This window comes from Physeter macrocephalus, chromosome 13 (assembly GCF_002837175.3).
Source record: "Physeter macrocephalus isolate SW-GA chromosome 13, ASM283717v5, whole genome shotgun sequence".
NCBI lineage: Eukaryota > Metazoa > Chordata > Mammalia > Artiodactyla > Physeteridae > Physeter > Physeter macrocephalus.
This window is the reverse complement of record NC_041226.1, coordinates 66823626-66846136: the sequence shown is the minus strand read 5'-3', so window position 1 is coordinate 66846136 and position 22511 is coordinate 66823626. Positions and strand designations below refer to the sequence as shown.

The following is a 22511-nucleotide window of genomic DNA, read 5'->3' as shown; positions in this document are numbered from 1 at the left end:
TTCCATGATGCTAAAGCATGGCAGGCAGTTTATAAAGATATTATGTATTTTATTCTATAAATATAATTTATATATAAATTCATAAATAGAATAAATTTATATAATGGATTATTTAAGAGTTTAATACATTCACAAGATACATTTATAAGGAAGAATATAAAAAAATCACTATGTTCCTCTCATTAAACAGAAACCACATGGGAAAAAAATCATGTATAAACCACAATTTCATTCTATGCTTTCCTAATTCAATTACAAGTTGTAATAAAAACTCAGAAGAAAGAAAATTATAAAAAGTAGTTGATCTTCCTTTTTCCATATTTCAAATCTTACGAATTAAAACATGTCCCATAATCTAAAATTGAGGAATGCTTTGGTACCATCATGAATTAACAGGGAACAGGAGAAATGATTTACCGTTTCCTTGTAAATGGTAAATTTACATCGAAATTTAATTCCACATAAAGTAGTTAATTCCATGCCCAAGTAGCTTTAAAGAGTATGAAAACATCATATTAAGTTGCAAGCAGAAAATCTCTTAAATAATTGAATTGCAAGAAAATACAAATTATATTTTAACATGACATAATTAATCTAAATGAGCAACTAATCTCTAAGTGTTTTACAGAAATGCGAAGCATTTGGAAATGAACATAATCACTTAAACTTGTATTTTATTAACAACATGAGTACCTGCTATGCATATAAAAATTAAAATAGCCCTAACACCTCTTGAACTGACAATGTTAAATAGAGTGGACATAACTTCTATAATAAATATTCCATCAAGAACTTTTTTTCTCCCCTCCAGCTGACACATCGCTTATTTCAACTCTGAAAGCTGCTCAAATTCCTGAATTCCATCAACGTGCATTTGCCTTAGCCCATCATCCTATGTGAATGTATAGCAGATTCCCTTTCTTCTTCCTTTAAGTTCCCATAGTCCACCAATTCAGAAGGTAAACTAATGGATTTAGGTTTCTTAGCAAGAGATCAACACAATAAACACCAAATTTCAATGAGTGGGTTCTTACAAAGATATCACACTCCATCTCTGCAGAAAGCTTGTATGAGGGTTTCCCATGGGAATATTTAATATTTTAGATGAGTATTTCCTTTAAAAAGTATGTAACACTACATATATTCTAAGCACTCTTTTGAAAGCAGACAGCCGTGTTAATATTAGTCTAGCAAGCCAGATTCTAAATTAATCACACAGTTGCGGACACGATAACATTGTAATTTCAAGGTAAGAAAGAGAAGCAATCCTAATTCCCAGACACTGGATTTCTCCCTGCTTAGCTTCCCTCTTAAGTAATTAGTGAAGCCCAAGAGATGAGCAGTATGGCGAAAGGGGGCTTTGCCTACCTGTGAGGAAATAATGCTTTTATTTGGGGGCCCTTGCTGCCAAAGGATTCATCCAAGTTCAATAAAAGCCAGGTTTTATTCAGACAGAACTGGAACAATCCGAACCACAGGTGGGGATGTTTCTACTCCTCTCGCCCATCCATCTAATGAGATAAGATTTAGCTAAAGCAACTTTCTAGAATAGACAATAGCCACATACTTCTAGTGGCTGATTTTTTGAATGTGCAATCCTGGTTTAACTTCCGAAATCCAGTACAGAGCAAATTAAGAGTCTTCATCCAACCTCTTTGTTCTAGTAGATTTTTAAAATAATCATTCTAATTAATTCACAGAGTAAATGCAACTCAGACTCTTAACCCGCTAAGACATTACTACATTACTCCTGGAAGCCCTAGTTGCTCACACAGGCTCATTGTAAGCACCTCAGACTCTTGTATAATAGACCAGATTACTCGATTTTACCTGAATAAACTGTAAAGTACCAGTCAGGATCAGGCACCACAATTAGGTTTCCTTTTCCATACACCATGGCATACAGTATACTCTGTCCATTCACCCTATGGAACAGGGAAGAAAAAAATATTATGCTATGGATAGAATTTAGATAAATAACAACCAAACAACCCCCTCAATTTGGAAGATGTGTTTTATGCTGGAAAATGGTTCCCAGCTCACAAGGCCCTGCGTCCATCTACCTTATAAAGACTCAGTTTGAATCATGATAGCAGGGGAACTACGTGAGGATTAGAAGAGGGGGCTGAACAAGCCCCATCTCTCCCCCTGACTCTGTGGGAAACTGAGGATTCGTGTCGATTTTACAGCACTTTGGGTCAGACCAGGAATCACTCACCAGTATGAAAGCCACCAATCCTGAAGGACGTAGGCAACCTGGAGCAGGAAACAACAATCACTCAAACACTAACATTACTGACCCCCTCAAAACCCCACTCACTAGAATGGGTGATGCAAAGGCTCCAGAGAACGGAGATGGTCCTTCCAGCTCAAGTCAGTGGCAAGCCCCACATTCCAGATATCCACAGGTCAGCGAAGGGCATGTGACATTTAAAAATCTCTAGAATGGGCTTCCCTGGTGGCGCAGTGGTTGAGAATCCGCCTGCCGATGCAGGGGACACGGGTTCGTGCCCCGGTCCGGGAGGATCCCACATGCCGCAGAGCGGCTGGGCCCGTGAGCCATGGCCGCTGAGCCTGCGCGTCCGGAGCCTGTGCTCCGCAATGGGAGAGGCCACAACAGTGAGAGGCCCATGTACCACAAAAAAAAAATAATAATAATAAAAAATAAAAAAACAGTCAAATGGGGATATTCCCGGAAAGAAACTTAAGACTGGCCCAGAGGTGGGCAAAAGCACATCTGCATAGGTAAGGGTCACTCATCAAATCTTCGCTGACCATTGTCATAGTATCACGTGCCCCGCTGAGACAAGTGATGTAGGAACCAACCCTGGACGGAGAACCCACGAGCTGCGTCTTCATGGTCTTCACAACTGCCCCACAAACACAGGAAGTTCCCAACTGAAAATTCAATATTCCAGCTGATGAAATAGCTAATAAACAAGGAGGCCATGAGACCGGGGTGGCTCTAATGCCTTGGCAGTCTGTGCCAGCAAACCAAAACCTAAGCCAGAATCGATCACAACCCATCACAAGCAGCCAACCGGGCTTCCCCAAATCAGGCAACTGTTTAAGCTACAGCCAATCTAATCGTTTTCTTTGAACACGTGTGACACATCATTGCACAGTTTCCCTCCCTTACAAAGTTAGACAAAATAATGTGCAGATGTTTTCACTATTTTCTGACCCCATGAAACAAGACTCAGCTGATTCACTCAGTGGCAAACAAAATATTGGGCAAAATCCCAGGGTGGGAAACTAATTAAAGTAGGGTATGTCTGGTTAGGACAGGTCAGGTAAAGAAGGTGGCCCACGACCCCAGCTGGTACCCCTCTCATTCTATCCCCTGAGGTGGTCCACTAGGAGAAGCCCAATGAAGCCTTTGGGCATTGTCTGATACTGCAGAATTAGAAAATTATTCATGATACACTGTGTCCTGTTCCACTTGGGAGGCAAAATTCATACACCTTATCTGATGAAATTATCACTTTCCACTTAGTATCTGTAAGATGAGATGCACAAGGAAACAATAATGGTACAAAGACAGCAATTTTACTCGGCAGCCAATCACTGATAATTCTGAGGGGACGAGAGGGCCGTCATCCCCTCTCTGCTGTGAGAGAGGGACCAGACAAACCTAAGGATGGACCCCAACTCACCCAAGGGTGCTCACCAGTGGACAAATGGTTGTTCTGAGAGTAGTAAAATTGAGGGTAGTGTCCTCAAAAGAAGCAATAAGGGGGCCCTGAAACATCTAGGGACTGGCTGAATAGGTTTTTCTCCTGCACACTGATTCGCGCTCATAATAGTGCCAATGCTGGGGTTTTATACACTAGTTTCACCCCCCTCTGCGCATGAAATCAACTGCTCTCAAGCTTGAGAGATCTGAGCCCCCCATTCCTGGAGGAGTAGAGGAGAGTTGACCACGGAACTGCTACTAGAGAGGCAGAGGTTCTGCACTTTAAGTTACTATCTTACTTGGAGCAGAAATTCATTTGATAAGTCAGGAAGCTTACCAAGGGCCTGTCGGAACAGACGGTGGTTAAGGATGGAGCTGCTGAGGCACAGAGGCAAACAAGCCAAGGAGTGAAGCACCAAACCACCACCAAGTCTGAAAAGTCCTCACTAATCTCCAGTCCACCCCTAACCATGCTAGGAGTTGTGGGTTGAATGGTGCCCCCTCCAAAAAGAAGATACGTTCAAGCTATAAACATGACACCTGTAAAGGTGACCTTATTTGGAAACAGGGTCTTTGCAGATGTAATCAAGTTAAGATGAGGTCATACTGAGTAGGGTGGCCCTAAATCCAATATGGCTGATGTCCTTATGAGAAGAGAAGAGACTCAGACAGACACGGGGACAATGGCTATGTGACATTGGAGGCAGACACCACAGTGCTGCAGCTGGAAGCCAAGGAACCACAAGGAAAGCCGGTGAACCCCGGAAGCTGGAAGGGAGGATTCTCCCCTAGAGCCTTCAGGGAGAGCACGGCCCTGCCGGCACCTCGATTTGGGACCTGTAGCCTCCAGAACAGTGAGATGATAAATTTCTGTTGCTTTAAGCCACCCAGTTTGCAGTATTTTGTTAATGGCAGCTCCAGAAACTGATACACTAGCCTGAGCCCACACTTCTGTCTTCTCAACTGTACTAAGACTTCTAACTGCTTTTGCTGTCGCCCGTCCAGCGAACATCGGAGGAATCATTTAAATCCCACGTCAGATCCCATCCCTCCTCTGCTCTGGACCGTCCAGCGGCTTCCATCCCACTTCCTGGCCCGCTGCCCAGAGACCAGCGCCCTCCACACCCCCCGCTCACTCCTCATACACGCTGGCCTTCCTGCCATTCCTGCAACCTGCCAGCTCAGCTCCTTCCTTAGGACGCCCCTCCCCCAGGTGCCTGGATGGCCCTCACCTTCATGTCACTCAGGCCCGAGAGGCACCAGCTCCCCAGGGAGGAAGCCAGGATATCAGCCCCACCCCCTCTTTCATCACATCTGTCCCCATAAGAATGGGAGCCCTGGGAAGGCAGAGCCTCGTCCTACCGCCGCACACGATCTCACACGTATCAGACACATAAAAAGATCTGAGCAGTGAGACAAAGCAACTGGGTAAACCGGCAGAGTGGGCATCTGTAACTGGGGTGCTCGCCTCCCTTCTGGTGTTAATGGAAGGTGCTCTTCAGGCAAACCAAGCATGACAATCACATGGATACAAACAGGTCTTAGTATCTCTAATTTCCAAATACTAATACTCTTTGACTTAAATTACGGAAAGGGAACACAAATAGTTCTAAATAAAATAGCATCGTTATCCTTAATAAATTTCACTAGAACAGTGGTAATTCAGTATCTCTGCGGCAGCACTTTCATATACTTTAGGGTTTATGTGGCCTAGGGTGTAATAGTGACATTTCTACAGGTCCTCGGATTCATCCTCAAAGGCATGAATACCAGCTCTGAGAAGAAGGGGGCATAAGACTGAGGGAGAAGAGGCTGTCTACCATGAACTCAAGGAGAGTGACCTGCTGGGAGGCGTGGCCTTCAACGCACCTGAGTGCTAGCAAGTTCCACAGGCTTCTAGAAACTACTTACATCTTTCGGTACCAGAATCTGACTTGCATCTTTTAGGTACTGCAACTGATGAGTCACTAGGATTGTGATCTTCTCGTGCAAGGCTTGGCGAATACACCTGCAAATGTAAGAGGTACAGCATGCAAAAGCACATTAGTGGGGGTGCTCCAAACTGGAAACCTGTATTTGGAAACATAATGAGACAAAGACAACACAGCAGTCAAAGATGTGTAGTTTAAATACCAGCATAAATTATACAAATTAAATACAAATATAAGCCAATGATTCTGACTAGGCCTCAAGTTCATCAGCAGCAAACTTGAATCTAGCTCTGCTAAAAAATTCTAAAAAGCAGTCCAGTGAAAGAGGCACCAACAGCTAAGTTTCTTTTTCTTTCAAAAACTCAGCTTAACAATTATTTACATGTTTCATAATGAAAAACAATTGAGCAATACTGAGATTCCAAAACTTGACTGAACCAAAACACTATTTTATCACCTTGTGGGAATGGGAGAAGACAGATTTATGTCATTTAAAAATGGGTACATTTTTCTTAGTTTTCTGATTATTTATGACATATACTGTACGTATTAACGACAAAAAAATTAACAGATTCTTGGTAACCTTTGCCACAGTGCATTTTCTAGACACTTCTTCCCAGATAATATTAGATAGAAAATGAATGCTAGCGTGGCCTCCGTCAGTCTCTACAACATTCCCAGTCCCATCCAGGAAGCAAATCCTTCTTCATTAGGACTGAACACCTTCCAAATATGAAAATGAAAGAACAGAATCCAAACGGCACAAATCACAGTGGAAATTATCCAACAGCTCAAAGACATAGCAATTCTCTATAGCCAAGACGCCTGTGTGGTCAGGCCACCCGAGGTGGCTGTCCTCCTGCTCTCTGTACACCCCCTGCTCATCCAGCGCCTGCTTCACCTACACCCCAATCACACGACTGACCTTCCTACACACTTGCCCCAGGCCCCAGCTAATGACTGTTCTAGCTTTAGATCAGAACGCTCCACTCTGCCTACCAGAGGGGCAGTGAGGGGTGTGCTCCTTCCCTGGTTCCCATGGTAACCGATGAGCCAGCCTGATGTCAATTCCCTCTCCCCCGCCTCCCCGCCAGGAGCCCAGACTGCTGCCATGTCCACCACACTCGGTGGGGTGGCCCTCCAGGACCTTGCTTCAGACATGGAAGCTCGCTGTGGCCATTGAACCATCCGTGTCTCTGTCGCTGACTCCGGGCTCTTTCTTAGGTCTAAGCTGGGCAAACACAGGCCTTGCAGGCTGCGGGGTGCAGCCCAACAAACACCCTCCGTATCCAACCTTACGTGTGTGTTTACAGTAACCCCTCAGACTGCTCCGCATTTTAAATGCAGACCCCTAAGGACTCAGCCCCAAGCTCAGCCCAGAGGGGTCTACAACCCCTCCAGGGAAGCCAGTAGCCGGATCCAGGGCCCCGGTGACCACGGGCAGGGCTCCAGGCGTGTACTCTGGGTGCCCGAGCCCCGCGCGGAGCAAATCTCAGGGACCTGGGCCACAGCTCAGCCTGCTGAGTGAGCCAGATGCAGAGTCTGGAGGCAGCAGACTGCAGCTCAATCCCTCTCACGAGCCTGACAGCGTCGGACAAGCTACTAAAGCCTCAGTGTCTTCATCTCAAAACAAGGCCAATGACAACTCACCCACATGTTCTGAGAAATCAAACCACCAATCCGCTCAGTACACGTCAGCCCTCTCCTCCACTCCTCCTAACCCACGCGCGGTCATGTGCTCTGGACTCGGGACAGAAAAGCCCTAAGGGGACACGCTGGACCCTGGGTCTATAACCAGAAGCAAGAGCTCAGGATGTAGACACACACACCATCGCTCCATTATGTCCAAACGGACTTATTTTTACCTTTTGACACGTCTTGGTTCAGATTTTGTACTAAATTTCTTGACCAAGTAAACACCTTTTCAGACTTAGCACTAAAGCTTTTAATCGAATTGTTTCTCCTAAATTAAAAATTATCTGTCAATAACCACCGAAGGCAGATGTTAATCAAATCTAATGGGCTGCTATGTCCAAGACAGAGCTACCCAAAAGCTTTAGAATGTTTTCTTCCTGTAATTCCATCACAGAAAAGGTAATATAAATAATTAAAGTAAAGTGATCAGTTGATGGCTACAAATTTACTCCTAATTAAGACTTTTAATCAAAATCTCTAGGAAAATAATCTATCTTCCAATTTTTAAGAGTAAAGAATTCCAAGACATACCATAAAAAAATAATTGATTCAGGGATGAGTTCTTTAAGCATTACTCCTATATAAGGGCTGTGTTAATCCTGTAATACTATATATATTCCTATATAAGGGCTGTGTTAACAGGGGATACATCCCATAGCAGAGTGGATCAGATAAGAATGAGAAAGAGCACCTATCTACATTCATTCATGCGACAGGCTTTGGTGAGATACCAGGCACAGTCTTAACTGTCGAGCATACATCCACAGGTCAAGAAAGCAGACACTACTCAGCACCGTGTACAGGAGGACACACTGAACGAGTTTAGAAAATGCACTATCGGGCTGTGATGTGTGCTCTGAAGGAAAAGCAAGGGGGGCTGCTGTCTTAGATGGGGGTGACACGGGAGCCCTGAGACTATCTGGGGAAAAACATCCTGGAAAAAGGAACAGCGGGTCCAAGGGTACTGGGACAGAACATGCCGGGCTAAGGAACCTTCATGCATTCACAGCTTATAGCGGGTGGGGAGGACTGATAAATGGTCAAGCGCAACCCACTGAGGGCTGTGGGAAGACAGAAGGGCACAGGCTCCCCCTGAAGGAACAGGAGGGAAAGGCAGGGGCTCTGGGACAGAGGGAGCAGTTATCTACAGACAGACAGGTGTGAGAAAGGGCCCGTCACAAAGCCAGCGCGGCTGGAATACCCAGCGGGTGTGAGGACCAGCTGGAAAGGCTGATGGGGGCAGATGGCAAAGAAGCTCGTTCTCCGTTTGAGGACCTGGAGCTGCAGCCTGAACATGAGGGGAGTCTGTGAAGGGCTGGAGCAGGAAGGGCGAACTGTGTATAGACAGCAGCGTGGGCATCTGATCAGGACCGACCCGAAGAACTGGTGACGCAGGAGGCGGGGGGTCTGGCGACGTGGGGTTCTCTGAACCAAAACGGGATCCACAGCTGGACACAGGTGAGGCCGCATCGGCTCACCCAAGGCTCTAACCTTCTGTAGGTGATAGAATCCACTTAAGGTTTACAACATATAGTTGGAAAACTCACAAACCTTAACAACCTTCAATATATACTCATGACTGAAGGAAACTGTCAACAGCAAGTAGAAGTGCGACTGATTCACTTTAATAATAATAAAATAACAATAATATTATTCGTAATTATATTATGAATAATTTAAATATTTAAATTAGTAATCATTTAAATTTAAATATTTAAATTAGTAATCATTTAAATTTAAATACTTAAATTATTAAAATTTACTAATTTAAATATTATTTAAAGTGAATAATAATAAAATTCACTTTAACCATCCTTCATAGCATCCTGTTCCATCCAATTTTCTAACTCGTTGAGAACGTTCTCCAGGTGCTGCTGAGTGATTTCCTAAACTGCCTTCGTGCTCCCTCTGCCCTAAGTTTCCCCAGAGAATGTGGTTCTGATTAGCAAACAACAGTCTGAACAAGCTTGCTTCTATCAAGTGTACGTCCAAGGTCATTAAGCCCAAAAGGTTGGAAAGGATTTTATAAACACCTCCTGTGCTGGAAAAAGAACTTGGGAGAGCTTTTGTGATAAGCACACCGATCCGTGCCCATCAGAACACCTTCCTCTCCTCCCTGTGACATGAACGCAATGGCCAGCGGAAACTGTGCTTGGAGTGATGGAGACCTTGGGCACACACACAAGACTGAGTGACAGACGTCTGTGAATTCAGGGCAGGGAGCTGGGAACAGGGAGGCTGAGCTACTCAGACCCAGGAGGGTGGGAGTGGGGGAACCTCTCATAGCACTAGTGCCTGTCACTGGACTCGTGACAAGACACAAGGCACTTCTCTAAGGGAAAATTCATCAAGTCACGATCAGGAGAGGGTGGGAAAGCAGTCAGATCAGAGAGCTGGAGGCAGTGCCACATGTCAGCTGCCCTGCTGTCCCATGTTCTGAAAGATTCAATGCTACTGTGCACTTTTTGTGTGTGTGTGTTAAGATATACGTAACATGAAATTTACCATTTTAACCATTTTTAAGCATATACCTCAGTGGCATTAAGTACACTCACACTGCTGCGCAGCCATCACCACGATCCATCTGCAGAGCTCTCTCATCACCTTAACACTAAGCACAGGTACATACTGACTCTGGTGGAACCCGCCCCCCGACCCCTGCTTAGTGGACGTGGAATCCCAGCTCCTCGTATCCAGAGCTCAGGGCTGCCTCACAGGTCTCACTCTCACACTGCTGCCTCTGCTGAAGTCTCTCTACTTCGCTCTTCTGGACCTGCTGTAAATCAATCATGTCTCCCCAAATCCACTTGTTGACACCTTAGCTGCCAGTACCTTAGAATTTGGTGTCAGGGCCTTTAAAGAGGTAATTGTTATTCTTAATTAGGGTGGGGCTAATCCAATCTGACTGGTGTCCTTAGAAGAAGAGACTAAGACTAAGGACAGAGACACAGGGGTGCACGTGAACAGAGGAAAGACCAGAGGAAAAGACAGGACACAGTGAGGAGGATGCCATCAGAAGTCCACACCTTGATCTTGGACTTCTAGCTTCCAGAACAGTGAGAAAACTAATGTCTATTGTTTAAGCTCCCCGCCATCTGTGACAGCCTGCTATAGACAATGTTGTGTCCTCAAAATTCATACACATTAAACCTAATCCCCACTGTGAAGGTACTGGAGATGGGGCAGTTGGGAGGTGAACAGGTCATGAGGGCAGAGCCTCCATGAATGGGATTGGTGCCCTTATAAAAGGGACCCACACGGCTCCCTCACCCCTTCCACCATATGAAGACACAGCAATCAGGCCCTCACCAGACACCAAATCGGCCAGCACCCTGACCTCGGACTTTCCCAGCCTCCAGAACGGTGAGACATAAATTTCTGTTATTTATAAGCCACCCAGTCTATGGTCTCCTGTGAGAGCAGCCTGGACAGACAGAGCCCTAGCAAACTAACAGAGGAACTGACAGCGAGAATTTCCAAATAGCTTCTCTTTGCTGTACGACCTGCATCCTCCAGTTGAGTATGTGCCTGCTGTTCTTCTCACAGCCTTGCTTCTTCCTACCTCTACACCTGTGCTTCTACTATTCCTTTAGCAAAAGGAACTGAATCCTATTCTCAGCCTCCACAAACCCTGTCCAGCCTGCAGGCCCACAGGGCACTTCCCGCTAAGGCCAGCGCACAGGGAGCCTTCCAACTTCACCTGAAAGCCTATAGCTGCCCACTTCTACTTCCATTTAGCATTTACCATCCTATATGCAAACCCTCTAAACCGTGACTCTGCTGAACTTTTCCCAGGCATCTGTCTTAACAAGCTCCATAGAGACAGATTCCTTAGAGGCAGAAATGAGAGCTGAACGTCTTAGTCTCCCTTCTTCTGCCCCGTGTGGGTCCTTCCCCTCTCCTGGCTCACCGCTCTCCTTTGTAAACTGAGAGGTTTTGTGCAACAGCGTCGGTAAGGGCGTGGATCTCAGCGCACACAGTAGGGCTTTCGTAAGTGCAGCTGGAAGGGCTCGTTGGCTTTAACAAGGTGAACAACAGCACGGTAACTAACCGTGGGGTAGATGTGGGCGCCGTTTCAGAAAAAGCAAGTTCACGAGGCTTTCAAAGAGGCCCGTCTAGACTCCATAGAGGCCTCAGTCAGCGTGTGTTAGGACACATTATACACAGAAAAGCATCAGAGCTGTTCCGCTTCAGGGGTTCCGTGGCCAAACAAGAGCCACTGACAACAAATTCCAGAGACTCAAGTGAAAGTCAGGATTTCAGCCAGATTCTAGATACCTAGCTACAAATTCAAGTTAACCGTACACTGTGGGTCTAATTATTAATTCTAGTAAGCATCCATGAAGCAATGTTAAATATTTGAAGTCACACTCTGAGGTGGAAAAAAAAATCATTCTTAAATTCTAGACTTTATTAAGTATTTCCAGACCGATACAATAATAAGCATAAACCAACTAGGCCTTTCCACGGAAGCCCTGTGTCAGTACTGGAAACTTCGCTTCTGACGTGCCTTAAACAAACGATGGAGGAAAAGGACCGGCAGCCAAGTACCCGGTTACCGAGTCCTACTCTCCGATTTAAAACCCCTACATCATCTTTCTTATTGCTGGGGTCTGGATCCATCCACAGTGTCTGGTTATTAACTACAAGCAGCAGGCGGAAATCTGCCATCTGTTCCTCAACTCCCTAAAGCACAGGCTCCCTGACCTCCACACACTGGAGGCACCTTCTGCATTTTCCTGTCTTGACCGCACCATGATGCAGAATTCCTCTGGGATGGACCTTCTGTGGAGGGAAGGGAGGGGAGCGGGGGACACCAGGGCAGAATGAGCTGAGTCTCCTGAAGCACAGACGCTTTCCTGAGCTCTCGTCCCTCAACTCCACAGGCTTCCTGGAAAGCAGAAATGACAGAAACAGGAGCAAACTCACAGTTCGAACAGGTGCCTGCTCACTTCTGCATCTACTGCACTGAGCGGATCGTCCAGGAGGTAGATGTCTGCATCCTGATACACGGCTCTAGAACACGTAGAGAGATGTCAGGAGAAGAACGCTTCCAGCCTCCTGTGTCCCATCTTTGAATCAAGATGGTGTCCAACAAATCATTATTCGTTCCAAGAGCCCAGGGAAAAGGGCCAAGACCCCGCTTCACGCAGGGCCCACCCGGTGAGCGGGGTCTGCGCGCTCACTTCCACTAGGAGCCGTGGAGGAGGGAGGGGCAGGATGGCAACTGAAACGCCACTTACCTTGCGAGGTTGACGCGGGCTTTCTGCCCTCCACTCAGCGTGGTTCCCCGGTCTCCTATCACAGTTAGGTCTCCATCCTCCAAAACCTCTAAATCCTACATGGAGACAGAAAAGGGGAAAAAGAGAAAGATTTCAAATGTGTTCCCCTCCTGCCATCCTAACCTTCTAGCGTTAGTTCTTCATACAAGTATTTGATCAAAAGCAATGGGTCCATTTCATAGTGACTAAACCGTCACCTTAAACATTTTAAAAAACAGCTCTCAGGGTTCTTCATGTGTTTACATTCTGTAGTTTTTCACAGCATTTATGCATTAGGTCATTTTAACAGATACTTATTGAGGATCGACTATATGCCAGGCACTGTTCTGGGCACAAGAAACTCAGCCATGAGGAAACATAGTCCCTAGAGTTTCTTTCCATGGTGGGAGACAGACAATATGGAAAATTAATGAGTGCAAGAACTAAGGACTAGAAGAAAAAAGAAGCCAACTTAGGGGGATAGAGAGTAAAGGAGGGAAAGTGAGTCTATACTAGGGTCAGGAAGGGCTCTGTTCAGAGGGGGTTTGAGCAGATCTGTTGGAGGGTGGAGGGGCTTACACAGACCTGGAGAGGGTGCTCCACACAGAGGAATGAGCGAGTGCAAAGGCCATGGGGCAGATGTCCAAGGTGTCCCAGGACAAGCAAGGAGGCCAGGAGAGCAGAAACAGGGAGAGAACGAGGAGAATGAGGGCAGAGACAGAGCAGTAAACGGGGGAGGGGGAGGGGGGCTGACATGGTCTGAGGCTTTTAAGGAATCACTCCTGCCTCTTTGTGGAGAACAGACAGTAAGGGGGGAAGGGTGAGAGAGGGTACCAGTTAGGAGGCCACCGCAATAACCTAGGTGAGAGGTGACGGTGGCCGACCAGAGCGGGAGAAGTGAGAACGGACAGACGGCGTCACACACTCCACACACATCTGGAAGGTGGAGTGTGTAAGGCCTGCTGATGGGACGGGTGTAGGTGGTGAGAGAAGAGGAGGACTGTGCTGTCTGGGGCGTGAGGAAGGGGGGGAACAGGGTCTCCATTTACTGAGTTGGGGAAGATGGTGGATGCAGGTTTAGGAGACTTCGCTTGTGGACGAGTGGAGATGACCTCTTGGTGATGTCACAGTGCAGCTGGATATTCAGGTGGAAAGGTCTGTGCTAGAGGCACAAGTGTGAGGGCTGGTGTCCCAGGCTGGTGAAGGTACGGGACTTTTTTTTTTTTATCAAGGAATAAGTGTGTCTTAAACTGGACATCTTGCTGATCTCGGCCTCAGCTTCCCACTTGCAGAGAAGGGATAACACCTGACCTCTGTCTTCACAGTGATACTTAAGACATATTGACAGAGTGACAAACAAGGTCTGTACAAGAAATGGGAGCAGAAAGAGCAGGCTGGGCAGGAAACACAAAAGCGAAGGAAACAGTGTGCTCGAGGGACACCAAGCAGATCAGCTGGACTAAGTAGGTGCCTGTCCGTGGAAGCAAGAAAAACTCAAATTTAAGAAGGATATGAAGTTTTGACTTGAGGATCTGGGAATCTATCCAAAGTCGTATTTGAATATTATTTAAGAAGTAAGTAGACAAATCAGAGTACCTGGGAAAAAAAGAAAAGATGACAAGAACATCCCCCAAGTGACAAGATACCAACCAGATTTAAGTTATACAGTGTTATATTAGAAACCTTTACTTAGATTGCCTATAATTATCATTGGACAGAACGTGGCATAGACAAGCAGAGTTTGTGGGGAGTTTGTCATCTACTAAACTCCTCAGGCATCAACCTAGGATACACAGCACTATCTTTCTGCAGATGAAGCCCTCATTTCTTTGTCTCTACTTCAGCAAATTTGGGGAGAAAGCAAGTGGCACACTGGGGTCTCCATGATAAACAAGTCCTTTGATCTCCCTAAGTCTCAGTTTCCTCTTCTACAGAATGTGCTGCAGAAACAAGAGCCAGTAAACTCAAGGATGCTGTGAGAATCAAAAGAAGTGTATGTCCTCAAGTCCATTCTCTACATCTTTATTCCTGTCCTGGACCTGAGGACACAGGGAGGGGGAAGGGTAAGCTGGGACGAAGTGAGAGAGTGGCATGGACATATATACACTACCAAATGTAAAATAGATAGCTAGTGGGAAGCAGCCGCATAGCACAGGGAGATCAGCTCGGTGCTTTGTGACCACCTAGAGGGGTGGGATAGGGAGGGAGACGCAAGAGGGAGGGGATATGGGGACATATGTATACATATAGCTGATTCACTTTGTTATACAGCAGAAACTAACACTACATTGTAAAGCAATTATACTCCAATAAAGATGTTTAAAAAAAAAAAGAAGTGTATGAACACCCTCTGTAAGTGAAAAAAGGACATGAATTGATTGTAACTTGCTATTGGTGACTTATCCCTATTTTCTCATCAAACCTACAGTGGGACCCCATTCACAGTGTGAATCACAACAGGGAAATCACATGACCCTCAGAAGAAGAGAAATACCATCTCCATCATAACCCTCCCTGACAGCCAGAAAGACACACAGGCACACACAGGTTCCCTGCGCCCTCACTGGGTTGCATCAAATGAAGGCAGCAATTGCTCTGTCGTGAAAATTCATCATTATTTTACACTGTTTCTTTGTTAGGCTCAAAAATTTATACCATCTCTTGCTTTTGGTTTTCACGAAAAACAATGAGCCATTTTAAGATAGGTTTCTAGCCTTAAACACACACACACGGGCACACACGGTTACTTAGCCTCCGTTTCACTGTTGACAGTCCTTGCAAACTGTTCCACTTAGATTTTATGCCTTGATTTTATGTCATTTTGGTTTCCTTTTCAAAATTGCACCTAGCTATAGCACAGCAATCTTAACCACATTCTAGAAGAGGCACTTAAATCCACTCTTTCATTTAGCACAGTTAGGGCATAAGAAACAGGCTCTCTGAGTCTGGTAGTAGGACTTCAAGTGTGTTATTTACTCTGCATATTATTTATGGACCAGCCCCAAATGGGAAAACCATTTCAAAGGATCTGAAGTAAAATCCAAGTCAGGCTAATTTCCCAGCCACCATTTTCCGATTAGGTTAAAGGGAAAAGCCTGAGTTGAGCATATATTACAGTTCCTCCCACTGGAGGAATTGTTACCTTTCAGTTAAATTTCACCAATTTTCACTGAAAATCAGTACATAAACTAAAGAAACACAAGGAAATGGCGACGCTGGTTTGATGCCACCCGTCCTGAAGCACATCCAGGGCCCTTCAGCGATGGTGGAGACTTAACGGTAGAAACATCACGGAGCAGACTGTGGAAATAGTTGATGAGGAACGGACGTGAGGTCCTGGCAGAGGAGGGCTGGGTTCCAGAGTCAAACAGCAGGAGGCCTCTGCCTTTCTTCACAGTTTTTCTTCCATTGGGAATTGCCCCTCCTATCACAGCCTGTCAATATCCTGCCCATCTTTCCCGGCTCAGCCCAAACACACAATCTTCCATGAAACCATCCTGGGGTCGTCTCTTTTCCTGCTGGGTTCCTAAGGCTTTGTTTGCATCTTTCACGAAGGACCTTCTCTCGGTTCCTGGAGGGTAAGATCTGTGCACCAAGCACTGTTCTGAACCCTGATACTGATTATCTCTAATCCTCACAACAAGCTGCACAGTAAGTACTGGCCCCATTTCACAGATGAGGAAACTGAGACTAAGTGAGGTTACACTGTTGGTCTGAGGACTGTCGGCTTTTAAACAGAAGAGTTGGAGTCTGCTCTTTCACATCATTCTATCCAAGTGGTGACTGAAAAGTGTATTTGAAAGGAAGGCAATGCTAAAATAATTCAAGACTTGAAGGCCTCTATACCTAGACAAGGAAGTATCAATAAACTTATTATTCTATGACTGTCAAGGCAATCTGAAAATGTCCAAGTTGGCAGGAATATGGTAAATATGAAATAAAAGTACAAGCTTGTGGGCACCCAACAGGGGTTTGTAAGTTCAAGCGATCTATGTGAGAAAATATTAAACTAGAATTTATCACTGTGATACCTTTAAATAGGTATTGCCTGAAAGTTTTTAAGGGCCTTCAAGTGGCTGAAGATAATATGCAGACAAATGTGACATACTATATTACTTATGTTATGGTGACAGAATATTTTTATTGTTGATTTATATAATGTATTCTGTGTAGAGCACCTATATAAATATCAACTCAAAAATGGAAGTTAAATACTCAGATACTTTCCTTCTTACATGTCACATTTCATGGATGTGATTCTACCAAAAACTAGCTGAGCTTATAATTAATAGCTAATTTATTTTCAAAAGCACTCTAACATTTATAGAGTGCTTGTTACATCCCTAGCAATCAGGTGCTTTAAAATCATTACTGCATTTCATCCTCAAAACAACCTTATGAGGTTGACAGTATTATTATCTCCACTTTACAGATGAAGAGACAGGCCTGTAAGGTTCAGACAATCAACCAAAATCACACACCTGGTCAACAGAGACACTGAGCCTCAATCCCTGAGCTTTCTGACTCCTGGGCCTTGGAGCTGACGTCATCAGCCTGAATCGATGTTGCCAAATGTGATTACATCTTATCTATTTTGTTACAGAAAAGTTTTCAGCTCAATGAACTTTAATGTTTACTTCAATCAGATATAGTATAATGCACTTATATTATTATTATTAACATGTAATTATGTTTACTAGACCTAGTATAATACATCTATGTTGTTATTAACATACGTAATACAAGAAATGTTGCTTTTTTTCTGTTTTTTTCCTCAGGATTTGGGGGAAGTGGGAGGTGAGGAGATCTGTAAGGAGAAATCTTTATGATATTTATATGCACCTACGTATGGATGTAGAGAAAAGGGCTATAATAGTAACAAAGAGCTACCATTTACTAAAATCCTGGCATATTTGCATTTTACAGGCACTGCCCGTAGCCTTTACAGTAATCCCACACCTCCCCCATTTGATGAGAGGAAACAGACAAATACCAAGACTGTTTCTCTCCAAAGGCCAAGGCTTTTCTACTACATGTGCAGTCTCTGTATCTACAGGCCAAAATAATTCCAGAATACCACTATCATCAGTGACTGTCTTATGCCCATCCACTGACACAGGGATTCCAGAAGGAGATAAGCAGAGGATCTCATTACTCATTAAGTGGTTCCCAGGTGTCGTAAAGACCTTGCTGACCCCTTGCTAATCAGAGTCATAGACGACATTTCAGAGCAGCAGCAAAATCTCTTGGAAACCCTCTGACTGACCCAACGCCCTCATTTGGCTGCAAAACCTCTTGGAAACCCTCGGACCCAACGCCCTCATTTGGCTGCAAAGCCTCTTGGAAACCCTCGGACCCAACGCCCTCATTTGGCTGCAAAACCTCTTGGAAACCCTCTGACCCAACGCCCTCATTTGGCTGCAGAAACATCAGAGGCCCAGGCAGGAAACAGGACGTGTCCAAAGTGACGGCAGGCAAGTGACGAAGCCGGGGCCAGGACTCTGCTCTCCGCTCCTTCTCCGCCCTGGGCCTCCCTTCCTGCCAAGGAGGGAAAGGGCACGAGGGGCCCCAACTCTATGTCCCGACCACGCAGCACAACAGGAGAGCAGTCGTGTTTATACACCTCACATCACGTACAGAAGAATCGCTGTGCAGCCCGATCCCGCAGGGGCCCCTTCCCACCAGAGTCTGTGCCGCAGGGACACCCGAGGGTGGGTGAAGCCCCAGAACACGGCCCGAGTTACTGGTCCCATCACCCCACAGGGCTGGGGCAAAGCCTCAGCCGCCGGGGAAAACGCTGAATGGCAGCCACTATCTCAACACCTGCTTTTCTCCAGAGATGCTCAAATGTTGGGGGGAAAGACAGGGCTGAGCTTCACCAGAAAGGCAAGGTTGTGAAACAAACACCCACACACCGGCCTAGGTCTCTGGAATATGATCTGGGAATCAGGAGCTGGACGTGATTAAGGTAAAGAGGAAACGTCTGAGATCTGCTTATTCCACATTCAACCTTACCTTCATCCATCACCCGCTTTTTAAAAAGTTCCTTCTTTTAAATGTCTTCATTTGAGAGGCAGCTGACACGGTGGAAAAGCATGGAGCCTCGAGTCATGCAGGAACAGACTGAACGTGAGGTACAAATGGTGAGGAAAGCTGTTTCATCTCTCCAAGCCTCAGTTTTACCAACTAGAAAATGAGGATGGTAACATCGAGGACACTCACAAAAAATTAATAACCCATATACTTTTTATGTGTGCACATGAGCGTCTGTGAGAGTAAAATGACTTGCACGTGGCCTCTGAACAAATGGCAGCTACTGTTCTCACTGCTATCCATTTGCTTTCCCCCTTCTTTTCTTCCACGATATATATACCACTTAATAAAAATCAAGCTCATTACTGCTAACTTGATGCCATTTCTGCAAATGCACCATCTCCCATTAACAATAACCTGTTTGAAAGAAACAGTAGCCCATTAAACGAGCAAGCAATTCTGTTTTGTCCACATCAACTGATGCAATCTATGATGTTCAAGCAGAATTACTCTTTCCTCACAAAGCGGGAGGGTTTGGAGCCCTCAACACTACGCCCTTGAAAGCCTGTCCCAGCCTTTTCCTCACAGCATAAAAGGGCAGTCAGACGTCCAGAATGCACTGAACAGACCCCGGGGGAGCCCTTTAATGCTATTATTCACTGATTTTTATAATCCAAGAGAGTAACACGGTATTTATCAGTATTTACATTTTTCTTTCTTTTTGCCAAATTACATTCTCCTATGGGATAAGTTCAGTTTTCATCATTCATTCACTAAGTTCATTTAAATCCCAGCAGAGTTAAATGTTTCAGTTGCCATTTTCTGTGAAACTCAATGCCGTTTGTGAAAACAACCTTTCCCCCAGTGAAACAATGCAATATTAGGAAGACATTGTAAAGCGTTCCGCTTTCCTTAAATAATAAAATACAAGTCAAAAATGAAGTGGAGAGGGAAACCTACAGACTGAAAGAGAAGGAGGAGGCAGCAAGCAAGCGCAGGGGGCAGACCTTCCGTGAAGCCTGATTCAAACCCCCAGTGAATGGGATTTCTCAGTGAGATGATTAACAACATGCAAACCCGGACCAGAAGGTTGATGATATTCAGGAATTTTGGTTACTCTTCAAGTGTAATAACGTGGTGACTTTTTTCCAAAGGCTTTCCTATCTTTTAGAGAAAACTAGTGAAATGTTTACAGATGAACCAACCTGAGGTCTAGGATCTGCTTCAGAATAATCTGGGGTGGGAGTGGGGCTGGTAGTGGGCAGGGGTAGAGATGCAGCAAGACTGGCCACGAGCTGATCCTGGCTGAAGCTGGGGGTGGGTAACTGAGAGCTCATTACACCGTGCTCTCTAGTCTTTACACATTTTTGTAATTGCCCGTTAAAAAGAGAAGTTAAAAGTGAATGAAACTTCACGAAGTGAAACAACTCCCTCCCCCAAAAAGACATTCTATGATTGCTGTCATCACATCAGGATTCAAATAGTGACATACACGTGTGCATACTTACCCAGAAGACGAGCTTAAAGTATTAAACAACATTAAAAGATCCTTCAACATTTGAAAGAAACTTTTAACAAACCTTGTACTTTAAACCAACGCTCTCATCATTTGAAATTCGAGTATATGCAACTCAAAAGTCATTACTCACCTTTTTCAAAGCACAAGCCTTTATTACTTTTTCATATCGTTCTTTTTCATATTTCTTCCCAAATGGAATATTACTTCTCACAGTTCCTGAAAACACCCAGGGCTGCTGAGAAACATACGCGATCCTCCCGTGCACGAGGACCAGCCCCTGACTCGGGGGCAGCTCCCCCAGCACCGCACTCAACAGTGACGACTGAAACAGATGGTAACACACACACGTGCACAGGCGGCACTCGGGAACACACACACACACACACACACACACACACACACACACACACACGTGAACAGGCAGCACTCGGGACGGACACGCCCGCAGAACAACTGTCCCCACCCTGGGCGCTTAATAAACATAGAACCCTTTCCTTTAGAATAAGGAAAAAATAAGATTCTAAACCCTTTCATTTAGAATCTTATTCTAAAGGAATAGGATTAAGTACAGTATTCTAAACCCTTTCGTTTAGAATAGGATTCAGGCAGTTGGGACAAAAAAAATGGAAAATAACACTATTGGTCAACGTAAACTAATGGTTGATAAGGATTATTAAGAGTTTAACAATCTACTCTGCCCAAGAGTTTCACCCAAATGAAGTGCTATATTCAGCAAACACTAATTAAGAATGTTTAACATTCTTAACTAGCAGAGCAGCCCAGCAGGACGTGTATTTCATGTATCTGATGTTTAATGCAGCTGTTCTTGCATCCAGGTATCCTTTACTTGACAAATACTTGCTCTTAAAAAGCTGTGTGTGAAGAATATATCCAAAATTATTAAAAGAACTCTGAAGTGAGTTGTGTCCAAAGAGCAAAAGTCCATCATAAAGGAAGTCATCACCCTCTTGTGTACACATCCCACGTTTAGACTTCTGTATTTTGTTGTACAGAACACAGGAGACCAAGTGCATGTGCACGTGTCCTTCAAATCTCTTGCAACACACCGACGTGGCGTGTCTGTGTCCACAGCATCACAGCGCTCACCACACTGGGCTGAAATAATCTGCCTGCGTATCTGTCTCGCCCCAGAACCTGGCTGCCTCTGGAGGGCAGAGGTGTCTGGGTCCTGCTCACGTCTGTATCTTTAGCTCCAGCACATGGCTGCACATTCACTACACGTGCACTGACGGGATCAAGTCAAGTCACGTGAGGAAATGCTCAAAGCTTCCCGGAAGAGCCATTATAACCTCCAGACTTCCTGGAGGGACCACTGTGACAAAAAAGAAGTCCTCATTGTCTCCGTCCATCCACAACAGCTATCATATAAATCATTTCCTTCACTGAGACGCCCAAAGTCCCAACACGCAGTTCCCAACTGTGTAACATGAAGCACCAGGAAGGAAAACACAACGTGCTTACTAGCTTATTAAAATAATGTACTTAATAGAATATTCAGTATGAGGTTTTTAATCATTTGTAAGTTTTCATTATGACCCTTGGTTTTAACTGTCTATTTCATTAATCTCCACAAGGTGGCAGCATAAGTGCATACATGCCTGGCCCTTTACTATAACTAATTTGAAATCTCCACTAATCGCTCCATTTTCATTTGATAAAGAATGAATCTCAGTAATGCTCAGCACGCAAAGGGGCACTTTATATGATAAAGTCACTCGTGGTAAAATAACTCTTACAAATAACAGTCAAAGCTCTAATTTCACGAGAGCTATAATTTAACACCAACAGCAACAAAAAATGGGGAATAAAGAAATTAATTATGGGGACTTCCCTGGTGGCGTAGTGGTTAAGAATCCGCCTGCCAATGTAGAGGACCCAACACAGCCAAATATAAGTGAATAAGTTAATTTTTAAAAACTCTATTAAAAAAATTAATTATGACATCGTGGGTCAGAGTGATAAAGCCTCATATTTATACGTTTCATGCATTACCTGTCCTGGCTAAATAGGGGCAATAAAGTACTTCTACTGTATGAGAAACAAAAAACATGAATATACATGCGACAGCACACAATCCAACGCGAGGGAGAAGGACAAAGTACTCATCATGCCAATCACAGGTAGTATTCCTGACCTGAGACGTAAGAGTGTATGCATGTGTTAAGAAAATTGTCAGGGCTTCCCTGGTGGCGCAGTGGTTGCGAGTCTGCCTGCCGACACAGGGGACACGGGTTCGTGCCCCGGTCTGGGAAGATCCCACATGCCGCGGAGCGGCTGGGTCTGTGAGCCATGGCCGCTGAGCCTGTGCGTCCGGAGCCTGTGCTCCGCAACGGGAGAGACCACAGCAGTGAGAGGCCCGCGTACCGCAAAAAAAA

The 22511-nt window shown here is 45.0% G+C and overlaps 1 protein-coding gene across 1 annotated transcript in view; it reads right to left on the bottom strand.

The window, feature by feature from the left end:
* The window catches only part of LOC102978232 (ATP-binding cassette sub-family C member 4-like), a 128083-nt gene that overhangs the window by 99055 nt on the left and 6517 nt on the right, over positions 1–22511 (bottom strand). The window contains 7 exon segments of the mRNA XM_055089379.1: positions 1831–1925; positions 2219–2256; positions 5588–5684; positions 12232–12318; positions 12546–12640; positions 20246–20437; positions 21223–21361. Coding sequence (XP_054945354.1) covers positions 1831–1925; positions 2219–2256; positions 5588–5684; positions 12232–12318; positions 12546–12640; positions 20246–20437; positions 21223–21361 — 743 coding nt within the window.